The sequence below is a fragment of the Strix uralensis genome, chromosome 3 (assembly GCF_047716275.1).
Source record: "Strix uralensis isolate ZFMK-TIS-50842 chromosome 3, bStrUra1, whole genome shotgun sequence".
Lineage (NCBI taxonomy): Eukaryota > Metazoa > Chordata > Aves > Strigiformes > Strigidae > Strix > Strix uralensis.
The window spans coordinates 17,156,678-17,177,433 of record NC_133974.1 but is presented as its reverse complement, the minus strand read 5'-3'; the positions used below and the strand labels follow the sequence as shown (position 1 = coordinate 17,177,433).

The 20,756-nt window shown below is 46.0% G+C and overlaps 1 protein-coding gene across 2 annotated transcripts in view; it reads left to right on the top strand.

Moving 5' to 3' along the window:
- Positions 1–17,112, top strand: part of GRHL1 (grainyhead like transcription factor 1) — a 44,279-nt gene extending 27,167 nt beyond the window's left edge. For both annotated transcript variants that reach the window (XM_074861572.1, XM_074861571.1), the window contains exons 10-16: positions 4,435–4,522; positions 6,782–6,921; positions 8,332–8,369; positions 8,472–8,560; positions 10,809–10,894; positions 12,667–12,731; positions 13,871–17,112. In XM_074861572.1, the coding sequence (XP_074717673.1) occupies positions 4,435–4,522; positions 6,782–6,921; positions 8,332–8,369; positions 8,472–8,560; positions 10,809–10,894; positions 12,667–12,731; positions 13,871–13,985 (621 nt within the window). In that variant the 3' untranslated portion in view covers positions 13,986–17,112. The remainder of the gene's footprint in view (positions 1–4,434; positions 4,523–6,781; positions 6,922–8,331; positions 8,370–8,471; positions 8,561–10,808; positions 10,895–12,666; positions 12,732–13,870) is intronic.
- The last annotated feature ends 3,644 nt before the right edge of the window (positions 17,113–20,756 follow it).

Genomic DNA, 20,756 nt, shown 5'->3' with positions numbered 1-20,756 from the left:
TAATAAAAAGGCAGACATGTAGTCAGTACATAGCTTAAAGGAAACCATTTGAGTCTATACCATAAATTTCAGCAAATCTATTAGTACAGTAATGCCAGTGTATCTTTTATTTTCCTTTGGGATTTTGTCCTTTGCTCCTGCTTTATTCCTCCAGATACTTTGCAAAAGTTAAGAGGAGGGAGGGAAGGAGAAAAGATTACTTTTCTGTATTTAATCTGACCGATGTTTGTTCTGTGAACATGCAGCCAATGTGAGGTTGCTGCCTGATGATTCTGCAACTTGCATTTATAGAAATGGTGTTCAAGTTTGCTGCCTTTCAGATCTGAACTGGGTCTGGCAATGAGAGCTGGAGACGGAGGCCAACAAGCTGAATACTGCTTGTCACCACATTGAATCAAACTGTGTACTCAGTTGCTTGTTTGAGGCACTGGGCAAGTGCTCCTGTGAGCAGACCTTTGTCCTTACAGCTGTGGCTACTGACTTGTAGACCCTAATGCTGGCCACCTTCTCCAGGCCTCCTCTAAGAGCATTGGCATTTCAGGAGCACCCATTTTCCACCTTGCTTTGGATCTTAGGTAATCAATTGGCTGGTCTTGAATGTTTACAGGACCATTGTTACTACAGTATCCACACGTATTGCAGTCCTTAATGTGTTTGTCCTCGTGTGGCCACTCTTACCTGCAGAAGTGCTGTTATCTGTGTTTACTTCGTGGAGGACTAAGTCTAGAGTGTGGAGGTCTGTTGGCAAAAAAAGCACGAAATGATGATTCTGTGGCCACCTAACAGCGACAGCTCTGTGTAGGTCCCCTCTGTTCCTTTGTCTGTTAAGGCTGTGCTTGCATTGCATGCCTGAACTGACTTTGAACCCAGACACTGGCATGGTAGTCCTCTGCTGTCTTTTTTGTGTGTACAAATCAATAGATGTCCTACAGAGGGTCCAACAGTTTAGTTAATGTTGTGTGGTGGCCTTTGCATGAGAAAGGAGTGAAGGAGGAGGGTTCCCATGCTTGGGGCAAAAGGGAAAGCTGTTGATACCCGTTTCTAGTGTTTGGCTGCTGCCACTGAGACCAGGTTTCTTCGTGTGTTTCTGTCTTCCCCTTTGTGCTTTCTCTGTGGAAAGGGGTCCACAGGTGCCCAGGGCTTTTGGTTTTTATCTAATACTATGTAGTTTCAAGACCTGAGTAAAATAGCATGGGTGTAATGGTGTCATCCTGTGGCATGTTACAGCACAAGCCCAGCAATATTTGGGCTGTGCAGGTATGGGGGTGACCTGTCCCAGAGGAAGAGGACCTTCTCTGCTGTAAGTGGTGCCTCGACTAAGCATGCACTTGGGGAAGATTAAATACAAGATTTCACAGGCTGTAGCTAGTGTTGAATGATGGAACCTGTTGTTACCCTTGTAGTGATGGGCAGTGCTGTGAGGAAGGTTTTTATGGGATGGTAGGAACAAGCAAGTGAGGTCCTGTTGGAAGGAGAGAGGTGGTGCAAGGCAGCTGGAGGCAGCATTCATGTGGATGGGCAGCAACACCGAGACTGTTCCTTCTGTTGCATCATCACAGAATGGTTTGGGTGGGAAGCGATGTTAAAGATCACCTAGTTATAACCCCCCTGCCATGGGCAGGGACACCTTCCACCAGATCAGGTTGCTCAAAGCCCCGTCCAACCTGACCTTGAACACTTCCAGGGAGGGGGCATCCACAACCTCTCTGGGCAACCTGTTCCAGTGTCTTGCAACCCTCATTGTTAAAAAAAAAAAAAAAAAAAAAAAAAAATCCTCATTATGTCCAACCTAAACCTACCCTCTTCCAGTTTAAAACTGTTGCCCCTTGTCCTGTCACTACAGGCCCTGGTAAGAGTCTCTCTCCATCTTTCTCATAAGGCCCTTTTATATACTCAAAAGCCACAATAAGATTTCACTGGTACCTTCTCTTCTCCAGGCCGAACAACCCCAACTCTCTCAGCCTGTCCTCATAGGGGAGGTGCTCCAGCCCCCTGATCATTATCTTGGCCTCCTCTGGACCCACTCCAACATGTCCATGCCTGTCTTGTACTGTGGACCCCAGAGCTGGAAGCAGTGCTGCAGGTGGGGTCTCACCAGAGTGGAGGAGAGGGGCAGAATCACCTCCCTCAACCTGCTGGTCACGCTTCTTTGGATGCAACCCAGGACACAAATGGCTTTCTGGGCTGCGAGTGCACCTTGCTGGCTTCTGTCTAGTTTTTTGGCCAGCAGCTGAGCTGCTGGGGCCACAAGGCAGAAGAAGAGTTCAAACAGCTCGTGGGCTGTGTGCCAGAGCTGCGTCCAGCACGAGAGGGTGTGCAGAGAGGGGATGAGGAGCAGTCCTCTGTCTTTGAAGCACATTGATCAATGCAGCCCATGTGCGGAAGCGGGGAGTCCTGTGGTGTCATGAAGGGTCCCAGTGTGTTGTGTCTCGATGGCACATCCTCTCCCTGCATCTCTGCTGCTTATCAAATACATCACGTTCCTCTGCAGGAGGTAGGGAAGGCAGCTCTCCCTAAAATGCCTCTTCCATTTCTCAGCCCAAGAATCCATTACCCAACTGGAGACTTTGAGGGAAAGAACAACAAAAAGAAAAAAAAAAAACCAACCCACTGCCTTTAACACATAGATAAGAGTATGAACTACTGCTTTTCAGACTGTAGGCTGTTCTCTAGGTGATGAAGTTGGGAAAACCTCTTTCTTATAAGCTTATTTATTCCCTAATTGTGGAATACAGGATTCCCAGTGTCTTTTCTTCAAAAGTGTTTGGTCCTGGTTGTCATTGAGCTCTGCTAGCAAGGCAGAAAAGCCTGTTACAGAGACACAACTTTCTTTTTTTATGTGGGATTTGAGATGTGTTTATCTGGGCCCCTGTAGTTGGCTTTCAAGCAGAACTCTGGCTGTAGGTATGGGAGGGCAGAGGTTTTCTCAAAATGTGTGCTCTTGATGGATTAACCCATTCTCCAGGAGGAAGCTGTTCTCTGTAGCACAGTGAGTAGCAGGACTTTATTATTTCCATGTGAAAGGTAGAAGACAGGCCTGGAGCCAAATATGATCTTTCTGCTGTCAAGCTGAGATGTTGCAGCTGTTCTGGTAAGGGAAGTTGCAGAGGGACGCAGCTCTAGATGTGCTGAGGTTTAGGTGGGATGTCTTAAATGTAGTGGGCTGTATCAGCTTTACAGGGTCAAGCAAAGCTGGCAATGGCTGTGTCTTCATTAGTAATTTTTCCTCTCTTTCACAGCAGCTGTCTGAAGCTGCTTGTGTCCCTGCTGTTAGATGGGAGAAAAGGTGATATATGTTAACACACATCAAATATCTAGGCTAACTTTCCTTTTTATTGCTAGTGCAGACGTGCCCACTGCTACCTAGCAGGCATAGGCATCCGGTCACATATTGATTTACAGTGAGGTTGGGAGGGCTGTTGCCCTTCTCTCATGCTGTGTGTTAGGCACAGTTTCCACACCCCATCGCCACATGCTTTTTGACATCTTGTTTGCCGTAACTAATCTAGTCTTCCTCCAGCACCGTGCAAGGATGTGGGTGTGTTTTGACAGCTTTGCAGGGGTAGGAATGAGAAACAATAGCATCCTGTGGCCAGATAACTGTTACTTCTTACCCTGTTTTGCAGGAGGATGTTGGGAGACAGGTAGAACTTGTGTATACCAGGTGGGGCAGTGATCTGGTGGTAGCACCGGGACTGATTGTTCTGGATCTACTCTGGGCTTATCACCTTATGCGACTGGCAACGTGACATCCCTGCCTTAACCTACAGTCATGTGGGAGATCTGGGCAGAGCTGGAGGAATGAACATGATTCCAACACAAACTCCTTACTTCCTTCTCTCTGTCATAGCTGTCTGCACCTTGCAGAAAATATAGTTCTCTCCCCACTGCTGCTTGCTTTGGAGGGCCAGGAACCATGGCAAGAACCTGTCTAAGTATCTGTGGATTCCCCCATAGCCTGGCCTTAATAAAAAGAGAAGTAATGCCTGCTTTAAATTATGCATGTGTTCAGCTTGAGATCAATGAAGGCTGGTATAACTGCTGCTGGATCCTTGGGCAATGTGGAGGAAGGTATCTTGCACTTGGTGGTCCACATATGGCTTGATTTTTATAGATCAGGATTTAATGATGATTTAGTGAACTCTTGAACTGAAGGAACTTGCAGATTTTTATTGTTTTAAACACTTTAGATATATTTCATCTCACACTTCATACAGTTGCTATAGCTGTGGGTATCTTTTGTCGTCATATCCCCATCTGACTTGAAAGTCGGCACACTGGCAAACCTGCAGTTCGGGTACTGTGGAACTGACCTCCACAAACACAGCTCTGGAAGAATCGGTGTTCCTGCCTCTGCAGCTGAAAAAACCCAAAAAACTAAAAAGACCTTCTCCCTCTCTCTCTTCCCCTTCCCCTTAATCTCTTGTCTGGCAGGGAGCAGAGAGGAAGATCAGGGATGAAGAACGAAAGCAAAGCAAAAGAAAAGGCAAGTGCAGTGACCCCAGCTCTCAGTTGAATGCCTGTAAGTAGATATTATTCCATCAGTATTTTAAATATTGGATCTCATTTTGGTTACAAATAACTTGTGCAATAGAACTGTCCTAAGTCAATTTTTATCCTCTGTGGAATAGTGTTTGTTTTAAGCAGTTGCTTATGGAGCCACTAATTGTGTTTTGCAACGTACTGAGTCACTTAGGACTTCACTTCTACCTAGTTCTTCCTGTCCAAGACAGGGTCCTGCTATGTTTTCAATCAGGTATGGTCTTTAGCAGGTGGAATGACAGGATGAGTGTGTGATTTTTGGGCACTGCTGGAGCCCCTTCAGCTCTATGTGGCAACAAGTACTGGAACTGTTCCAAGCATTTCCAGCTTGATCCTAAACTTAGGCTTTAACTTATGTTAAAAATGTGTTTATAACTGTGCAGCAAGGTGGTGGTAGCCTTGGGACCGAACCTCCAGCCTCCCTGACTTATGCTCACTCCTTCTAGAGCAAAATGGTCTGTAGTAAATAATTCGATAGAAGTTGTGAAGGGTGTGAAGGCTTCAGCACTTGTAGTACATAAAGACTGTGGAGCTGCTTCTGGCTGAGCATCTTTCATTTAACTGCTGCAGATGACTGCAACAGATTCTGTGTTTGGATGACTAGTTATTCACCAGCAGAGCTGCTTAGAGGAAAATGTATCTCCCTGTTCTTCCTCTGCACGGGACAGGTGTCTGCTCTCCCTGGCTCTGCTCGGTGTGCTTGTATTAACAGTCCAACTGGTTCAACAAGCAAGCACCTCACAGCTTGCTGGGCAGGATTTTCCTGACACAGCAGGTACAGGCTGCTGGAGCAGCTTCAGAAGAAGATTATGCTATGAGGGAACCCATTTGCTCAAGGGCAGTTGCAGAAAGGGCTGGGTTTTTGGTTTTTTTCCCAAAGTACATGGTGAAAGGTAGGTTTAGCACACTGTTAGCATTTCATAAATCTAGTAGCTCCAACGGCTCCCAAAAGACTACTGCATGCAGCCCTTTGCGTAATGTCTGGAAAGTGCAGTTTCAGTACAGATTTCCAGGATCTTGTGATTTCACAAAAGTTGCTTTCCAGTGTGAATTTCCTAGGCTTGGGCTTAGCCCTATGTGACCTTTATTTTCCTGGAAAGTACAATCTGTTGCTGTTTAGTTCTCGTGTGGGAAATCTTTGATTGCTTTAAGCCATAGCTGTTACACCCACCTCCAGGATCACAAATGCCATGTGCACATGGACTCATCAACAGCAGAAATAGTTTTTTACTTCTGGACTAAGTTATTTTCTACAAGGATTGAACAATCTTTAAAAAAAAAATCAGTTTTGCAAGTTCAAGAAAAAAGTAAGTTTCCCACTGAAGACATGAGAAGTGAAGTGTTTTGCTTGCAGCTGTTTTGACCCAAAATTGAAATGTTTCCACTTGGTAAAATGAGTGGAAGTCTTCAGCTGGGGTCAGTTTGACATGAACTTGTCTGAAGTGCAGTTTAAGGCACCTTCTGCTTCACTGTCTCCCAAACGGGTCTTTGTGGGTGAAGTCTGTCCACTTGGTGGCTTGTCACATCAGCTGGTGTGTTGTGAGAGCTGAAGGTCTCTGTGGGAGACAGCGCTGGTCCTGGTGGGGGATGAACTGGGGTCTGGCAGCTTGAGGTGGCCAGGATGAACAATGAGATGAACAAAAATATAACATTTGTAAGTGTGGAATTGAAATGTAACTCTAAATGTAGCATCTTGCAAGAAACAGTATTTGTACCACCTCTGTAGTGTGATAGTGCTTCTGTGGTGCTGTCTTTTTTTGAGGGACTCCCAACTGGAACCATGTGGGTTGCAAGTTGTCTCTGTCGTCTTTCTGCCTTCCTGGTACTGGAAATCCAACAACCTTTTGAGGGAATGAATAGGGAGAAGAGGGGACTTGGACTAGCTTTTGTCCTCTGTTTGGATGGTTTGCTGGGTACATGGAAGACCTGTGTTCCTCTGTTGGGATGAGTGGCCAGATCATTCTCCAGCCCAGTTTAATATCTGAACAAAGTCAAACAGCTCACTTGAAGAGATGGAGAAAACTCCTTTGTGAAACAAGCTGTTTCCTCAGGGTCTAGGCCCTTATCTGAGAGGTAGACAGCCCAGTTTCAAACTCCTTTGCCACAAGAGCTTCTCCCTTTTGACCCTGACTACACAGTACCCTTGTTCAACAGTGTATGTGCCTCTTAAATGATGTAGGAAAGCCACAGCTCCATCAGTGTCTTCACTATCCTCTATTCCAATCTTTGGTGTCTGCAGTTTCTGATGTCAAAGTGCCAATGCTTCCCTCACACAAACGTACGGACATCACCATCTTCAAGCCCTTCATGGATCTCGACACTCAGCCGGTCCTTTTCATTCCTGATGTTCACTTTGCAAACCTTCAGCGTGGTGCTCACGTGAGTAAAGCTCCTGGGTGTAGGGGTGAGGAAGGCTATGGGATGTAGTTGCAAAAAGCCTAGGATGCTGTGTGTTTGAATATACATATGAAATGCCAGACTGTTTGTACTGATGTTGTAAACAAATACAGGCTGAGCCTCGTGTGAGCAAGAGATGTTGCTCCTAGTCACATTGGCTGGAGTTAACTGGGGGTGTTTTATGAATAAATTGTTTGCCTGTGAACTCCTATTTCCATGAACCTGAAATGATGTTTCCAAAGCATCTCCAGCTGAGAGTTCATTAAATGAACTGCAGGCTGGTTTTCTCTTGTAAAATCCATTTGGTTTCTGGTGTGCTTCTGTAGGCCTTGGGTTCCTCCAGCCTGCTGTGGAACTGGCAAGCGTGTCAGCTCTGTGATCTGCTGCCAGAGCGCCCTGCCTCAGCATTCCTGGAAAGTCCCAGCTGACAGGAAGCTGGAAGGGAAAAAATTAGAGTGCAACCAAGTTTCAAAATCTTGAACTTTCCTGTGCCAGGAGTTCTTGCATGCTCTAACAGAATCTAAACCTTACTTTTTAAGAGCATTGCCTAAACTCCTAACAGGAATGGAGAATAAACTTGTACCTGTAAGGCTGACTTCTGCATGTTTTCCTATGAAGGCTCTTGTGCTGAGCTCTGTCTGAAGACTCTGCTAGTCCAGATAGAAAGCTGATTAGCTCTTGCATGTTCCTGTCTCTCTGAAATGAGATCCTTTAATTTTTCATAAAGAGAAGAGGTAAAGAAGATGCTTACTGGCTTTTGGAAGATTGAGTCAAAGTATTGTTTGATACAGGGTTGAAAGATAAGAGAAAATAAATTCTAGTTCTTGGATAAAATTTTCACAACCCTAAGTGCAAGTATTATTTGTATATTAAATGAAGGACAATGTCTATTGCTTGGACCAAAGCATCTTACTTCTAGCAGTGTAGCCGTGGCCGGGTCCCCACTTGACAGCCTTGTTTTCCCTTTATGTCCTGCACTGATGTGCTTACGAGTGAGTTGGGTGGGTGAGCCATCTGCCGGTCCCCTACAGCTCCTGCCATGGACTCAGGGGTTCCCTCTCCTTTAACTTGATGCTGTTGGGCCTCTGCTCGTGCTGGATGCAGCAGGATTGTTGTTCCATGCCAGTGACTCTAATGTAAACAAAGCTATTGTAAAGTCGCTATTAACAGATAGCACTTAAAGGGGTGGGGAGAGCTTTGCTGACAAGACCATGTTACACCAGCTAATGGGTCTGCCCTTATGCAACTTTGTTTTGTAGTGTTCAGAGCCCTTTGTAGTGTTTTCCGAGGACTGAGTACCACATGAGGTTCTAGCTATGTAGATATTTCAGCATGTGTTTTTCTGAGTATGTCAAGAAAATCTCCCCCCCCCTCCCTTTTTTTTTCTAAAAGGTCCTTCCTGTTGCTTCAGAAGAACTGGAGGGTGAAAGGTAAGAGCTGCATTGCTTCAGCCTCCTGAAGTCTTGCCCTCAGACAGAGGGGTAAGTCCCTGTAATTGTACCACTGCTAACTTTTTGTCCTGTCAATGACAGTTCCAACCTGAAGAGAGGAGCCTATATCGGTGAAGAGGACTTTATTGCCACTCCGAATAAGATGGCCAGAATAGAAGAGCCAAAAAGAGGTATTATTTTCTTCTTTCAGAGACTGAATTATTGGAGTATTTGTCCATCATGATAGAGAGATGCATCTGAGATTAAAGAGTTGTTTTAATTTATTCTGGAGTATACTTTAGCCTGATTTTTTCTGGCTTTGAGTAGTGATAGAAAGGGTTTGTATCTCAGGATGTTCAGCTCTGCAGATCTTTTACAATGTCAGAATTGCTGCGGTTTTCTGCCAACTTGGACAGTAATTGGCTCTGAACCTGTAAGGAAAGAGACTCAGAGGAGGAGAGCAGTTTACCAATCTCCTTGGTGGACTGGGGGAGAGAATTCATCACGTAATCCACTACAAAATACTTTGGAAATCTTCTCTAGGACTTAAAGCAATGAATACCAAGACTGGTTCTGGGCATAAAACTGTTGCATCTTTCCTGGTGCTGGAAAATGGGCTGTTCACTGCTGAGAGCCTAACTGAGAGAATATTCTGCTTATTTTTAACCTGTTGGCAACCTTTGAAATCTGATGTGGGATTGGATGTTGCTGTGGTGTTGTGGAAGATGAGAGGTCCCTTTGGAGATGGTGTAGAGGATTACCTGCCTGATGACAGTCGTGTGTGGAAGGACCACGACAAAGCTTAAAGGATTAAAAGATGAGGATTAATCTTGTGATGCGGCAAAGGTTAAGTCTAGCAAGTCTGACCTTAATGGGGCTGCACTTCTGTAATCTGGATACATTACTAAGGAAGGATGGATTTTACAGAAGGAAATTAGACTTCTTGATTTTTCTTGTTGCTGTATGCCATACAGCGAGACCCATGGGATTCTCTCTCCTTTGGCTGGTGTATCATCCGACCTGTGCTGTAACTGAGTGTGTGTGCTGTCTTCATTTTTTTAAATCTACAGTCCTCCTGTTTTAAACCTGCCTTTAGCAGAGGAAAACCATCAAGGTGCTGTGGTGTCCTGAGTTCACCTTGTTCAATTAGATATGCCAGTAATTGTTCTGTGTTGCAGGTGTGTCAGGTGTGGCTGATGAACCCTTGTAAACAATCCAGGCTCCAATACCTAGTCATTAGAAGATGGATTAAACACAGCAAAGCTGTTAAAGTCCAAGCTTTCTTGATCTCATGGCTTATTCCTCAGCCTTAATGCTGTTTTTAATGAGGCTGATGTTACATAGAGAGACTCTCTGCTAGTTTGAGAATGTTAGGGATGCTTACCTAATTAAGTTTCTTATTCTTTCTTCCCTTCCTAGCAGGAGACTAAGTCTGCATTGTGTCAGTTGGGGTGGTACAAGTATTACAGAAACGTGGCAAGGGGTAGGAAGAGATGAGACAACGCAGGAGGAGCAGAGGACTGTACAAATAAATTATTTAAAAATCGGGAGATGGCTAGGATGGCTTCACCTGCTGTGGTAGCATCTGCAAAGTAATTTTATTGTGCAGTCTTGTGGCAGATGACCTGTGAGATATGGATACCTAAGAGTCTCAAAGCTCTATGTTTTGCTCTCCACTTTTATGTGTGTCGTGGTTGAGATAAGGACAATTTAATAACTGTAATAAAATATAACAATAATTGTAATGAAAAGGAAGATAACAAAAAGAGAGAGCGAGGAAAAACAAGTGACGCACAACACAATTACTTACCACCTGCTGACCAGTCCCCAAGCAGTGATCAGCCCCTCCAGCCTACTCCCCCCAGTTTATATACTGAACATGATGGCCTGTGGTACGGAATATCCCTTTGGCTAGTTCGGGTCAGCTGTCCTGGCTGTGCTCCCTGCCAGCTTCTTGTGCACCTCCTCGCTGACAGAGCATGGGAAACTGAGAAGTCCTTAACTTAGGATAAGCACTACTTAGCAACAACTAAAACATCGGTGTGTTATCAACATTATTCTCATACTAAATCCACAACACAGCACTGTACCAGCTACTAGGAAGAAAATTAACTCTATCCCAGCTGAAACCAGAACATTGCGTTTCAAATATAACCTTTTTTCAAATAATAGAGAAAACAGCGAATAGAGGAAAATTTAAAAGTATTTTGATAATAAAGATGTTTGAGCATGCAGTATTTCTGTGTGCAAAAAGTATGTTTTGAGCTAACCTAGCTATGCGTGTTTTTGATGCAATCTTCAATGTACATAGTATGTATGTATGTATATCTCTTCATGAGATCCTAAATGCGTATTACTCTGTACTTAGCCACTATCATATAGAGATAATTTCTGAGGAGCAATTATGCAGTAAATTTCTCTTTCTGATTTGCTTTTCAGTGTTGCTGTATGTCCGAAAAGAGTCGGAGGAAGTCTTTGATGCACTAATGTTAAAGACACCGTCTCTGAAAGGTCTAATGGAAGCGGTAAGTAAGAAGGTTTTATAGTCCTTGCTTCCAGTTTGAGAAAAAGCAAGTGTAGTCCCTGGCTATCCAGTCCTCATACTTTGGACAGCCACAGAAGCTAAGCTCTCAGTCACAGCTTGTGTCCCTGCTTTCCTGGATAAGAAATGTAAGGCTGATTTTCTTTTGATAGCATGGAAAGTAATGTAAATAATGCTTTAATTCATTATTAAGGGACTTCAGAAACCTTTCCTTTTAAACCTTACCTCGCATCTGTGGGGTCTGGGTGTAAGGAGGTGTTTCTCAGCCTTCCTGAAAATCCAGGTGTGTCAAGCTTGATAACTAGATACCTGAGAGAGTCCCAAAATGATGGGTGCTGGTGGAAAAAGTGCCTTCTAGGCTCGCTTCTTATGCAGGCTCTGCTTTGGCCAAGCTGCAGAAGCAGCTGTATAGGTCTCTTCCTACTCTTGTCAAAACTCTGTCAACAGACTCCCACTGTAGATGTCCCTCACGTCAGAGAGGGTATTTTAATTAGAAGATGGAGTGATTTCCAGCATGTGTTCAGTGGCTTGGGTTTATTTCAGCCTTTCAAAGCCTTGTTTGGGGGCCTCCCCTCCCCCTTCATAACCTGTTTATGAAGAGCTCCAAGTCCCAACTTCTGAGTGTGCTTGAAGGGTTTTATATATCTGTGCATGCGTGCATGAAATTGCTCTCTGGTACTTGACTTCCAAAATAGCCTTCCACTACCCTTGCTGCTGTAGTGCTGCAAAGGAAATACAGAGCTTAACTCCAAGGAATGGTGTAATGTTTGGCACGAGCTCAAAACTTGACGTTTCTGGCTGTCTCTTTCTGTGACTAATGCCTCGTCAGTGCTCAGAGGGTGGAGGCTTTGGGGCTGTACAGCCAGGTCTTGCTGTTAGCTCTGAGACCCAGAGATGGTTCTGTAACCTGAAGCTGACTCCTGGCTGTGGAGCTTTGCCAGCACAGGCAGGCTGGAGGTGGGGCTGATGGGGAGGGGGATTGAAGGCTATGAAGTCCTCCCTTAACCCATAGTCCTGAAGTGAAGCTGCACCTTTGTTGTTTCACTTGGTCTTCTTAAAGCAAGGAATCAAGAGCTCACAACTGTAGCTTGGAGGAAACGCCCTGTGCTTTTGCACTCTGAAATGACATATTGGTTTGGTACTTGCTGTCGATGTGATAGAGCAGTTTGCCAGAGTAAACCAGGCTTGGGTTACTGACCTCATCGCTTTCTGGAGGTTTGTACCGTGAAATGCCATGGTTAGTGGCTGTGGTTTCACACTGAGGTCACCCTGCTGGGTAAGGGGACATTTCTGATCAGCTCGTGTCCTTAGCAGCAGAGGTCTTTGTTGCTATTTTCTTCCTGCACCAGCCACTGTGATGACTAGTTTTCACCTGATCCCTTTGACACTGAATTTAAAAATGTTTTTTGATACGCTAAGAGAACAGATAGCCAAGAGAGGATGAGAACTAGTGTGTGGGGTGTTTTTTTTTAATGCATGGTCTTTTTGGTGTGGGGGCAGGAGCTTGCTGTATGAGAAATCAGTGGCCAGGTTTAGAACATGATTAAATTTTTTGCACACAAGTTGACAAACTGCAGAGGAGGGTTTCTCCTCTGTAGGCTTATGCTGTAATTCAGGATTTAGTATTGCTTTTATAGGGCAGAGCAGTTGTTTTCATCTGCAGGCCTTTTTTTTGTTCCTGTCTGTAAAATAGTAAGTGGAAGACAGTACCAGCAGTCTCCTTGCTTCACCAATGCTTGCTTTCTTTTGTTCTAGATATCTGACAAGTATGATGTTCCTTTTGATAAAATAGGAAAAATCTTCAAAAAATGTAAAAAAGGGTGAGTATGTATCTCTGCAGTCACTGTCTCAGAATATGAACTCCTTTTTTGCAAACCTGTAGGCAAATCTGGTCTATAATTTCTCCATGCACTGCGCATATGCAATTGCAGATGTGTGTGTTCACACAACGTACTAATCCTATTCCAATGTCATTCATAGAGCGGAAGGCTGGCAGGGTCCTGCAGAAATATGTAATCTGACTTCCTGGGTAAATACAAGTCACGGGACCTCTCTGACTTAATTACTATTTGAACCAGAGTTGATTATGTCAGAGGAAGAGTAGTTCAGTTTGCTTAAAGACTCACAGTGAAGAACCTACTTCAACCCATGTTAAATTGTTCCAGTGGTTAACTGTACTTGCTGTGTCTACATTTGGCTACAATTACTAAGCCTGGTTGGTTTTTTGTGTGTTAAATTTGAGAGCTTTACTTGTGAAGTACCCATTCCCCACAGAGGCCACACTCCACAGTCCTTTTATTTTGTAACATAAATAATGGAGTTCCTGAACATGTCTGCTTTTGATTTTCCTTTTAATCTCTCAGTAATTTTCTTGGCTTTTTTCTCTTTGGTGTCTTAGCCCCTTCCCCAAAGCCCCTCTGGCTTGACAAGTATGTCCTTTAATCACCTTTGGAATGTAGTTTCAAGGCTTCTGCTTTCATAGCAGAATTAACCCACCAGAATAAGTGGGGAAAAAAAATGCTGCTAAGGACAGCTTTGTGTGTGTGCACACACAGGCATGCACACATGCGTGTGTGCACACACACTAACACACAGGTATTGACTGTTACAGCAAATGAAGTGGCTGGGCATCGGCTGTTTGTGCCCTTCGAGCTCTGTAGGGTTTTGTGCTGATTGCTTATAGCTGTCAAACAAACCAGTTCTGAGATCTCCCTCCCTCCTGGTCCAGGAGCCAAGACTTAACCCTTTCATTCAGATCCTAGAAGCACAGCTGCAAGCCTTGATGGCAGTTTTGGGTAAGAACAGCTACATCTGCTGTAGGAAGCAATGGGTCAGAGATAGGTGAGCAGGGATCTTGCATTACCTCTGGACAGTCCAGGCTCTCTGAGGCTTGAGGGCACCTTTGCTGTCTTTAGCATTTAGAACTGTAATATTTCCCTGACTTATTTTATTTTTGCAGAATTCTGGTCAACATGGATGATAACATTGTGAAACACTATTCTAATGAAGATACCTTCCAGTTGCAGATTGAAGAAGTTGGAGGATCTTACAAGCTCACTCTCACTGAGATCTAAGATCATGGATCCTCTGAGGATTTTAAACAGAGGTCTCAAGTGAACATTTTCCCATAATTTAGGATGTTGGGCAAAACACTAATTGCCTTCTCCAGAAGAAAGCCAGGTGTTGACTTGTTCTGGGGAGCAGAGCAGTGGTTTTGCTTAATACTTTTGTGTTTCTGTTCTTTCCAAAGAACACTGTAATGCTCATGACCTTATTTGCACTTGAAATGAGTGAGCAAAGATCGGTGATTAAATAGAGAGTATGTATAAAACACTAGTAAATACAGGAGGGGAAAACTCCTGGAAGGTGGCCTTTTAGAGTGGTGATATCTTATTTATCTATTCAGTATCCATGTTTGAGCCCGTTATCAGCTAATACCATTTTATTGGACTGTTTTCTGCTAGGTAGAGCTGCAAAACTACTAATTGATACTAGTAGGAATTGCGTGCAGGTTGGAGAAAAGTCTTTATAATGTTTACTCTTGAACAGGGCAGACTGTTGAAATCACTTGTGTCATTTGGGGGGGAATGTAAAACTGCCTTGCTTATGAAGAACTCGCCTTAGTAACTGTGTGAACTCTCATCAGATGAAGCTACATTGTATATAAGTGCAATATATTTTTGAAGGTTTGTAAATGTGTACATACAAGTGATATATAATATATATAAAATATGGTGTTCCGTATATACCGTGAATATATGCAAAGAAGCCCATCTAAAAGGATGCCATATACAGAGAAAACAGATATTTAACGTAGCTATTTAAAAACAGACAAACCCTTAACATGCACCAAAGGTGAGCACACATGTGTACATTCATAGAAGGCCCAGGAGACCTGCTTGTTCAGCATGGATCTTCCTGCATGGAAGGAAGAAGGTACCAGCTCTCTCGTAAACCCTCCTGCACAGCCAGGCAACAGCAGTCCTGGCTTCTCTTATGGATTGCTAGTTTGAGCCCTGAAACGGCTGCATACTGCTGCCCTGGGAGGTGATTTGGGCCAAGTCTGAGAGCTGGGTCCCAAGAGAAGCTGAGCAGATGAAATTTCCCTGAAATCTCACTTCTGAGGGTCAGGAAGAAGGTCTCCTGGAGGGTGGATTTTTTTTTTTTTCTGTAGCAGTGTACTTAAGACTCAGCTGGATGCTGCCTGCAGCAGCAGCTTAGGCTGGGTGAACCCATGGGTCAGAGCCAGCTTGCAAGGTTCTGTGATGTTGACAACTGGAAGTGCACAGACAAGGCTTTTGAGAGAGGAAGGTGGCATCCCGGCGCAGCAGGCCAAGCGTTAGCGGGGACTAGGGGCTGCAAGCAGGTTAAGCATTCCTGGTGTATGTACATTGCCAGGTACTGACCTGCTGCTGAGGTGGTGAGACCAAGTTATCCTGAGCCTAGCCCCAGCTGGGAGTGCCAGACACCTCCAGAAAATACTGCTCTGCAGTAAACTGTACAGTATTTACTCATCACGTGCATGTGCTTATGAAGGAGAGGCACCCTCTGGTTAGTAGCAAGTGAGAGAGGAACACTTAAACAGCAGCACTTGGCTCTAAGGCAAAAACCTGCATTGCAGTGTGAGCAGATGAGCTTGGGTACCAGATCTAGTGCCACTTAGTCCTTTTGTTAGGGATCTGGGTAATGAGAGAGGTTTATAACGTTTTCAGACAGCACAAAGCTGGGAAGAGCTGCAAGTGCCTTACCTAGGATGTGAAGGTCAATTTGGATAGGCTGGAGAAATAGCCTGGAAAAGTAGGATATTATTCTACTTTAATGATTAACGATTCTACTTAACGGTTAATGAGTCATAAGCAAATGTTCAGTTGTGTCATGCTGCTGTTTGGAAGAGGGAGGCAAATGCCATGTTGAGCTGATAAACAGGAGCATGGCCTGCAAGAAATAGGAGACCCGCCTTTTGCTCTACTTGGCATTGCCAAGGACTCCACTGGAGCGTTGTGCCTGTGCTGAACCCAGCCCTTCCAGCAGAGCCTAGTCCTGTCGGATGTCCCAGAGAGGCCAGGCTGCCTGCTCCTTCAGCCAGAGCTTGTGGCTTCTAAGCAGGAAGGGCTGGATGAGTTGCCTGGTGAGGGGTCATCTTCAGAAGGGGAGTCTGAGGGGAGCAGCCTCCCAACACACAGGAGTGTTCTGGTCCATCGCAAGCACAATGAGAAGTAATGGGCATAGATTTCAGAAATTCAGGTTAGATGTTGAGGCGGTTTTTCTCTAGTGAGAAGAGTAGGTTGCCCAGGGAGGTGGTGGAGTTTGGCATCGGAGATCTTCAGAGCCAGGCTGGGCAAAGGGATCTCTGGACTGGCACAAGTGTAGTTGATTCTCCCTTGGTGCTGAGACTAGGTGACCACTTGAAGTCCCTCCCAGCCATATTTTTTTAATGATTTATATGAAATATAGTATTTTGGGATTTGTGTTCAGACCAATCCTGAGCTGGTTCATAGACCACTCCATTCCCCCTCCTCCTTCACCCTTCTTCTCCATGGATGGGCCCCACGGAGGCTGGCCGACGCTCTGGGCACCGCGTGCTCCCCTCTGCTCTGTGGTCGGAGTTGAGCAAACTCTGTGTGGATGCATCCACAGCCACGGGTGTGTAGACAGAGCCCGTGGGCTTGAAGCTGAAGGAGAGAAGCTGGCGTGCAGCACGGCGCTGAAGAGACTTGGCCAACACATGGCCACCCCGTGCAGGAATCCACCACCTGCAGAGGCAGAGCAGCCATGGGACTTGTACCCAGCCAACACCACCCCGCTGCTTGGGCTTCCCTTCATCAGTCACGGGAATAATGTTACTATGGCAAGGGAATTTTTTTAAAACCTGATATATAGAATACATTTATATATTTACATGTTTTTATTGAACATTGAAGTTTTATTACAGAAACTCAGTCTAGGGTCAGGGAAGTAGATTTAGAGTCTCCATAGAGGTAAGATTGACATGAATGTTATTTCTTTTTACTGCTTAATGAAGTATGTGAACTAAATCTGATGATTGTTTTCCACTATAAGATACTCTGGGACACGGGTCTTATAACAGTAGCAGCAATGTCATGTATGTTTTATGAAACTGATTTTTTTGTTTTGCCTGCTGTTTTTTAATTGAAAATGTATTTTAAACCAAGCTATTAAATTTTATATGTTCATTTCTAATGATGAGTCTTTTACATAGTAAACACATCTGCTCTTACTCCTTTATTTTTCCTTTGAGAGGGGATCTATAAAACAAAACCCCAGTGATTGTTTTCTAGTTTCTCTTCTTTGCAGAAGAAAATAATCCCAACACCAGCCTTGCTGTTACTCCCACACAAGAAAGGGTTAGTCCCATTCTCATTCCCTGCTTAATTTCCACTGACCTCGTTCACTTCTGAGCACGGGGAGGCTGTGCAGCATTTTGTTTCCATCGGACCCTTTCCTTTGGCAGTAAAACAAAACCAAAGAACCGTGGTAAGCTCAGATGTGTAGTGGGTCTGTGATGCGTGAGGGTCTCTGCTGGAGGCATGGGGGGCATTGCTGCCTTCTGCGCCCTGCCGGGCAGTGACGGGTGAGGTCTCCTGTGGCTGCAGGCATGGAGGGGGGAGCTGTGGGCTTGCAGCGGTGCCAGCGGCTCTCCCTGGCTGCCAGGTCTGAGGTGCTTCATGTCATCACCAGCCCGTGATCGCTATGGGAGTGGTGGGTGTCTTTCCAGGAGGAGCTGGTTGTAACAGGCACTTCCCGGGCAGCGTGGGGGACTGCTGGTGAAGCTGCAGGCTTTGACTTTCCCACGATGAAAGTACTCTGTTAAAGTCCATGCTAATTCTCCAGAATAATCCTAACATTGCTGTTGCTCTAGTGTGTGTAGAGGTGTTGGCTTCCTCTTACTCACTGTCAGAAAACGTCTCGACAAGCTTTGGCTTCAGCTGGCTCCCCACCCCCTGCAGCGGTTGCAGGGTGCTGCCTTGGAGCAACCGCTGCGCCGACACCTTCCCAATCTCTGGGCTTGCATCAGCGTGCCCAGGGCTTGGTGGGGAGCAGCGTGGGTGGCAGAAGATTTCTGAGCTATAAAAAGGCAGGTAACACTATTTAATTATTTACTTATTTATTTCTAGTTCTTGTACGGGCTGCACTCGCAGAGTTTGCGTCCCGGATCTAAGATGATGCTGCAGGACGTCACCCAGCCAGTCCTGGAGTGCACTGGGTGATGCAAAAGTGCTGGGGGCTGCTGAGCATCATCTACACCCAAGTTGGTGCCCACTGGAAGGTTGAGCGGGGTTTAGCCCCTGTACAGCCAGTCTGCAGTGTGGTGGCTGTCGCGCAGCAAAGCTCGGCGTGTGGCTGGATCGGCTGCAGGGCCGGCTGTGAAACAGCTGCTACCCCTCTCCTCCGGGCCTGCCATACCTTCCTCTGCCCAAGCCCTCACACGGTGCGTGTGTATGCACATGTGCCCTCCCTCCCTCCTCCTCCTGCCACCCTGTTGGCCCTTTTCAGTTCATCTACTGAATTTAAAGAGTGTTTTTAAGCAGCTGTTATCTGCAGCGGAGTATCAGTGGATGAAAGGTGAACTCCCAAAGATGCAGCTTTGAACTCCCAAGCCAGGCAGCCTTACAGGAAGAGCCCTGCTACTTCCCTGGGGTGTGACTCGGGGCCCTAATATCACGAACATTTAGTTAAGCTTTTAAGATCTGATCTCTTTATATGGGAAAGCTGAATTCTGCAGCAGTCTTCAGCTTCTTGATGGATCTTTTGTCTGTTAATTGCAAGAGCTTTTTCGCAAAGCTTTGCAAGAGCACGGAGCTTACGTGATCCTCTATTTAGTTTGGTATTTTAGATGATTTATTATTGTAATGAAATGAAATTAATGAAAATTAAATATTAGATAATATTTAGACGACACCTCAACTAGATGAATCGGTCTAATGAAAAAAGATGAGCTCTTATAACTTGTTTTGCTGTTTGCTCTTGGACTACCCTACCATACCACCGGTGCTCTTCACTGGGTACATTTGCCTAGTTCACATTACTGCAGAATGGGTATTTTGGCTTTTCTTTTCTTCTTGGCTAGTTTCAGTAGCTGCTGTGGCTGGGGTGGTTGTGAGGTTTTTGGTGCATCTTGCAGTTTCTCGTTTGCGCAGGGCAATGCTCCGTTACCTCATTGATCTGTTTGCCTGTGCACACAGCTGTGAGTGGATAGCATGCCCGCTGCCTTAAGCATTATTTATTTTGCTATCTCTCCATGGTGGCCATCCTGCAGGCTGCATGTGCGTGCACAAATACAAACTAGTGACTTGTGTCAACGGCATTGAACTTGCGTGGTCCTGCTGCAGTGCTGGTCATCTCGGGTAGCAGCACAAGCCTGGCGCTGGCCTGCGGGTCGGTCACCTCCGCCACAGCTTGACGGGTGGGAAGCATGAGCTGGACAGAGGAAAGGTGCGTGTCTGAGCCTGGCAGCAGCTCTGAGGAGCGGGAACACAGTGGAAAAGTGTTTGTGCCTGTTGAGGGTTTGATACCTGAAGGTGGGGACGGCTCTGGGATCGATGGCAGCAAGGGGTGATGGAACATGGTGTGTTGGGTGGCTGCTGTCACCAGGCTGGTGTAAATTGGAGTGAAATCTGAAGTGGGGGTGAAGTGACGTGGGGAAAGTCAGGTGAATCGAGTCCTGTGGTTCCCTAGTGCCCACACTGAACCCTTGTGCTGGGATGCAGAGTGCCAGCCTGCAACAGATGGGTCCAGGGGGCTCTGGCTGCCAGTCCCACAGCCCCCTGCTCCCCGGGGGAGCCCTGGCCAGGCAGTGCTGGCCCTGACAACCTGTCGAGTCTGCACCCGCAGTTTCTGGGCTTGAGGGCTTGGGGCGAAGAGAGCGCAGTCCTGCTGCTGCTGCCAGGCAGCCCAGCTTGAACCAACTCGCCCACCGCAGCCGTGGGTGCGTGCCTGGGCAGAGCCCGGTCCCCTGCCTGGAGAGGCGCGTTGGCTGGAGCGGCTGCCGTCCCAGGGACTGCGCTGCGGGCGATGCCCAGCCCTGCCTGGAGGGGCGATGGGTGATGCCAGCAGCACCGTGGTTATTGCCAGTGCTTGGTTTGATGTTGGTTTTAATTCTGTCATGATGAGGTTTGCTTGATGGGTTTTTTTGTAAAGTAAATAATTACATGAGCTTTGCAAACATTAATAAGTAAATAAGAATGATCACTCCGTGGCCAGCTCTCCAGGTTTTGTCTCTGCAGTCTCTGCCCTGTGACTCTTCTCACTTGAAATACTTTGCTTTGAGCCCGTCAGCCAGCTCTGGCCAAGGACTTTGGGGGGCAGCAGTGCTCGGTTCCCCATTTTGTGGGTGTAGGGGCCCTAAACCAGCCCTTGCTCTCCTGCTTGCTTCTGCTCTGCATGCTTAAAAAAAAGCCTAGGCTGCAGGAGAGAGGCTGGTCGAGACTTGCTGCATACAAAGCCCCAAGTCAGGATAATGTGTGAGATAAAAGGAGACAATTATAAAAACAGCGATGGCAAGCTAAAAAAAAAAAAAAAATCTGCTGCTGCTTAAATCACCCCTCACTGGCACCTCATGGCAGTCCTGTGTGGAGTTTTGCCTGTGAGTGACCCCCAGCCCAGCCTCGGCGGGGGCTGAGCCATGCCCATGGGGATGCGACGTGCCTCTGGGCTTCCCAGAGCTCAGCAGGGGCAGTGGTTTTGGCGAGAGAGGGGCCCAAATCCACCCCATCTCTGCAGAGGCACAGCTTGTCCCCGCTCATCTATATGTGCTGCAGGGCTGGGGACCATAGTGCTGCCCCATCCATGGCCTTGGGACCCCATGCTGAATTTCATTGCTTTTT